At 41.9% G+C, this 6,000-nt stretch overlaps 1 protein-coding gene across 1 annotated transcript in view; it reads right to left on the reverse strand.

The window, feature by feature from the left end:
- plcl1 (phospholipase C like 1) overlaps positions 1–6,000 on the reverse strand; it is a 70,115-nt gene extending 64,115 nt beyond the window's left edge. Inside the window, exon 1 of the mRNA XM_053876394.1 lies at positions 5,193–6,000. Coding sequence (XP_053732369.1) covers positions 5,193–5,381 — 189 coding nt within the window. The 5' untranslated portion in view covers positions 5,382–6,000. The remainder of the gene's footprint in view (positions 1–5,192) is intronic.

Raw genomic sequence — 6,000 nt, forward strand, 5'->3', positions numbered from 1 at the left:
GCAGTGTTTGCCTTCTGTCTGTTAATGCTGGAAGCTAATCGCTGGAGGTTTGCAGGGGAAATTTGATATAACAGCCTGAGCCTAATGTGTTTAACTGGATAAAGATTAACATCCATTTAGCTCTCTTCATATAGTTGATGAAGCAGGGCTCTGGCACCGGCAGTAGCTCATTTGTTCAACAACTGGGGTCAGGATGGAGATTTGTGAATGAGTGATGACACAGGAACTGCCCCCCAGTTTAAAAAAAACAGAGTTTATTTCAGTACTGACAGCTACTTTGTATAAAATCTGTGGCTTATCCTACTTAACTATCAAGCGCTGATAATTACACATTGGCATTACCATCCATTAGTGTTATTTAACTACAGTCACATGCAAAAATCGAGGTACGGGGCTGGTAAAATAGATGCATATTTAAGAGATACACAGGGAGCAGTATATGGGGAACACGAATAGCTACTACCAATCACTATCACCCAACACAAAGCTTCAGTAACACAATGAAGAAAGTGTCTTTTACTAGTGTCTTTTTTTTTTTGTTCACGCACTGTGATTTCTGATACTGATGGGTACTAAAGAGGCAAAAATATTTCATAAACTTCAGTGGATAACTACCTATTTCTAGCTTTTATTTGTCCGGCAAACATTTAGTGGCAGCGTATCATAGGAGTGAGTGTGTGGAGCAGTTCACCTCCCAACCCTGCCAGACATCGTGAACCCTGGCACACTAAACGTCACATATTTATAATTCATCCACATTACATAACAACACTCTAACAGTCAAGTGACTCACAAACTAGCAAATTATAAATTTAGACACCATCCTTAAACAAAATCAGCGTTTTTTTTTGTTGCATAAAAAGCCTCCTTTCATATTATCCCCAGATCTAATTGGCCTCAGAAGCTTTTTCCAACTCTAAATCTGAAATATTCATAATCTTGTGTTGTGTTGCAGAACAAAGAAGCATTGTCCACTGAAATCCCACAAACTGATTAAATGAATATCATTTCATAAACATCTTCAACCCTGCATTGAATGAATGTTACCATATGCATAGAAATAAATCAAAATAATAATGTATTTTAGAAAAGTGTTTTTTTTTCTCTGGACACAAAAGGAGTGAAAATGACTGTGTGAGCCGAACAAACACAGTGCATGTGCAAGTCTGTAGTTCTAATGTACGTTGGCATGTGTGGGCGTCTCACACACACATCCATGTGAGCAGATGTTATTGTAGTAACACGAAGCCCACCTCGCCCTTTCCCCTTCACTTCAGCTGCACCTCAGTCCATTTACTTTAAAGGAAACTTCAACAACTTTCCACAGATGGACGTCTGTTTACAGGTGCTGAGTTGTGTGAGGTCTCGCAAGCCGCAAAGTGTGATGTCACTGGATGATGTCGGGAGTTTGAAAGAAAATGTTGCACATGATGACTTTGGAACTTGGTATGAAGGGCCCAGCAAAACAATGAAATGCTGACTTCACTTTAACTTTATAGATGTTTCAAGGCTTCTGTCTTTGACCATGTTCTCAGACAATGGAAATCTCAGGGTTTACTTTCCCAGTAAAACATATGACTCAATTGTGCATTACCTATTTCAATTAAACAATTTTACTAATGATGAAAGCATTTAGATACGCATCGATGGTGTGGAAGGAAACTATGCCAAAATACATAAACAAAACCATCTCGACAGATCTCAACAGTAACGCACAGCACAGATGCAAGAATTCAGAATAACATGACTCATCAGTTTTCCTCCTCTTGACATTAACATTGTTTGAAGGATGATCCCTCTAGGTGTGAGTCTGAGTGATGAAATTCTCAGTCTCCTGAAGGATGGACTTGGTTAACTGATTATAGAATGAGTGATGTCTATACAAAATTCAAGCAGATGAATCGTGTGTCGTAATAAAAAGATGGCTTTTGTCACTGTATTTCATTTAACAAATGCAATGCAGAGAAATGCAATAGGTCTTTGTATTGGCAGGAATACGATACATATCCTGATGCTGGAGCACTTTTTCATTTCATTAATAATTACAACATATTTATATTTCGAGTTTCATTAGTACTGAAAGTAGGGATGCTCCGATCAGGGTTTTTGCTGCCGATCACCGATACTGATCACATGGATTGACAATGAATTTGTAATCAAAATGAGACCTTCTGTGTACATGATGTGAAAACATGAATCATTAAATCGTTTAATGATTCGTTTTTTATATACCTTATATAGAGCAATTATTCTGTCAAAAGGATAACTGAAAAACATTTAATTCGTTGTGAGACGTCGCGGTCTGGTGAGTCTCTTGAGACTTTGCTATGTCCGTATATTTACATACTGGCTGCTTGAAGCGGGACTCCGAGACAGAGAGCACTACATTTATGAATGTTTCCACTCCGGATGTTTTCAAACGTTTCAGATTCAGGTGGCTAATGAACGCTGCACCTGACTCCAAAACGCAGACAGATCCGGTCGTTCCTGTTTCCGTCTACGCGTAAACGACACCTGAGAAAGGCTGATAATCTAGCTTGGTGAAATTAATGACAATTTCCTATCATGCTGCAGAGGAACCAGCGGTCTCACTTTCATGAGCCCAGAAAACTCTCTGTGCCCCGTCAAGTGCTGGCACTTTAAATGCCGTGTTTAATTTGAAGGCGCTTCCCCGCGCAGTATTTTCCCGTGCATGTGCTGCAGGATGCAAACTTTACATGACAGACTGAAAGAACCTCCACAGTTGAGTGAGCAGCGAGTGGGGAGGAGCATCACAACTATCGTCAGAGCACTGGCTGTCACGTGATCGGCAATGAGAGGTTGTGATCAACATTCACCAATCACGCTGAAATCGGCCAAACACCATGGGGATCAATCGATTGGAACATCTCTAACTTCAGTTAGTTCAGTAGAGTAATAAATACATATGTTTTCCATGAAATCATGAATAACCAAGATTAATAATCATGGGTAGAATATTTTATAAATTATTATGGTTGATATTTTTGCCATTATAGTGCAGCAATAGCTGACGCCTTAGTTCTCCTTGAGGTACAAATAATTCTCCATCGTGACTGCAGCAAATGCGAGCAGGAAAACAGCTCAACCACTAATGAAGCAAATCGGCCAAGTACACGGCATTTCCACGTGATGGGCAAATGATTTTTGAAACCTGACCACATGAAGTTCTAAATAATCAAAAATAATAACATGGACGGCATTGGTCGATCTTCTGACCCGGTCAGTCAATATTAAAGATTTCATGGCAGGCTCTGGCTGTCACAGCTGACCGTGCCTGTCACTGATATCCAACTTCGGTCATCTGCTTGTTCTTTCATCTACGTCCCTGGCTTGTGTCAAAGGATGCTCTGTTACAGCCGAATACCCCTCCTGATGGGCCTCACCGCATCTGTGCACCAACCTCTCAGGCACTCGTGAAGCTTGATAGTGAATTCTAACACCTCAGGCTTACTCCCGGCACAAACTGACACACAAACCTCAAGTGGTCATGTTAGACATGCAGGTTAATGAAGTCCAAACCTGATCCTACTTCTTCTCTCATCTCTGACCTGCAACATGAGCGCAGGTGAGGGCAGAAAAGGATGTCACATGACGTCAACTAGTCAGTAGGTGAAGGGTCTATCAAGCCCTAATGACCAAGTGGTGACTGAAACAACACCAGCTTAAACCAAACACAGCTTAGATATGGATTTAGTCATGAACACACTCGTAAATAATAAAACAGCAGTCACTTAAGTCAGATTAGACGAAGGCCAACAATTACACATCATCTGCTGTGGTTGAACAGCTACGTGTCTGCAGAAAATATACTTGAGAACCATGCCTCTTATTAATCAATAGATAGTTTCAGCTGCGAGAGGGAATTCCTGGTCAAGATGCTGCTAAGGAAAAACAGTTGTGGTATGAAGAGGAGGATGAAATGAATAGAAATAAAAGCCTAAAACACTAAAAGGATGTGCCTCCGCTCAACATTCTCAAACTATGCTGAACAGTTATTACATAACTCCTATATTATATATATGATATATTAGACAAAAGCCATAACTGTTTTATCACTTTTAGGGTGTAGAGAACAGTTTGGTGAGAAAACCCTTAATATGCAAAACAATGTAATGTAGCTATTAATATTGTGGTGGCACATTGTAGCATTAAAAAAAAAACTTGTCATTAATCCCCACAAAAATGTTCCAGAGGAGCAGCATTGGGGGGGACAACCCCTAAGTACTGTTTCATTGAACATGAAGGAGGAACACTTTCACAACTGCCCGAGAATACTTTCAACACATTCCAGGACGAACAGGTGAATAATAGACACAAGTCATTTATTTCTCCAACTAAATATGAAAGCAACATGTCACAACATCTACCACTCCAGAGGATTCTTGAAATGTCTTCTGGGATTTCCCAACAAGCACATCGGAATAGACGCACATCCAGGACATGGGTGCATAACAGAAGGTGCAATAAAAATAAAGGTAGAAAACAAATGATGCAAATCTGGGCATGCAATACAAATACAAGGAATTAAGAGTCAAAGCTGCTCCTTGATACAAGTTATAAATGGCAGTGGAATAATGGATCTGTGTTTTCTTTTGATCTGAAATTGTCTTCAAACCTACAGTTGCAGTATTCAACACATGCCCTGATGTGTCAGGCCTGTATCATTCAGAAAATGGTACAGTAATTGTTTGGAGGAGAACTGCAAATCCTATCAAGTTTTTAATGGTATGAGGCTCATAGACGGTGCAAGACATCTACCATTTGACTAGACTGACTTGGTCTGGCTGTTTCTAGTGAAGCGAGTCTGTGGACTTCAACCCTAAAATTACTAATTCAATTTCAGTCTGTCTGATGGATTTCATTATTTTTTCTGAAGTCAGCTAAGTTGTGTCACCATAAGACGGCAACTAGTGTCCAGAGTTCTGAGTAAGACAACGACACTTGGCCAGCCAGCATCAAGTGCATTCTTCAGTAAAAATCCATTTAAAGGCCATTCTGCGTTACAGTAATTCTGGCATACGAGAAAACAAATGAAGACGCAATAAGGCTTCTGCAATGACCGACTCAGGCGGATCATTTGACGCCACAGAGTTTACTACCATCGTGGTACGGATGGTCAAGCTATGGACTTGGAACTAAACGCAAACGATGGAAACCAAAGGCACGTTTACCTTAATGATGCTGCTGCGGCGCGGTGCTGCCTTCACGGACTCCAGGAGGATCGTGTCGGCGTCCTGACCGCCACCGGGGAGGATGACACCGCTTCGCCGGCCACGAGAAGCTCGAGGTGGAATGAAGTCTGGAGCCCCGTCGCTGCAGAGTCCGTCTCCATATTCGTCTTTCTCAGACATGTCGAGCATCAGAAATGTTGGTGGTTTTTTTTAAGAAACACGTGAAGGTGAAGTCTCACTAAACAAAAAGTTCCCTGTTTAGGAATTCCATTTAAAGGAAAATGAACTTGGCTGCTGGTCGCATTCCAAAATGTGCTGCGTGGATCAGCTTCGTCGAGCTTGGTCTGAAATGACGTCCACTTTGTATGTCCGATGTCGAAATCTCAAGAAGAAGCAGGTAGAGACTCGACTCGGATGGAAAGTGAGTGCGCTCACCGGAGACGCGCAACAAGTCTCCTCGCTTCGGGTGATTCAAGGCACAGGGGCGACTTTAGACGCTCAGAATTCGCCTCCGAGATGATGCAAATGTAGAAGGGAACTGTTTGATAGTAGTTTGAGCGAAGGAGTCTCGCTGAATCCGCTGTTTCTCCTTCCAGCAGACATCGATGTGAAAGTGCAGGAGAGACTGAAGTTGCTAGGCAGGTGGCGTCAAACTAAACAGCCAGAAAGACACACCTGTCACAGCGGAGAGCATCGCCGAGACACCGAGAAGCTTCCACCATCTCCTTTGACTCCACGGAGCGCGACAGTGAGGACTTTTGGGGAGAATACGGGAGCGAAATTGACAGCCGTACCGCCTCCAGCCCGC

Source organism: Synchiropus splendidus, chromosome 10 (genome assembly GCF_027744825.2).
Source record: "Synchiropus splendidus isolate RoL2022-P1 chromosome 10, RoL_Sspl_1.0, whole genome shotgun sequence".
In the NCBI taxonomy this organism is placed as follows: domain Eukaryota; kingdom Metazoa; phylum Chordata; class Actinopteri; order Syngnathiformes; family Callionymidae; genus Synchiropus; species Synchiropus splendidus.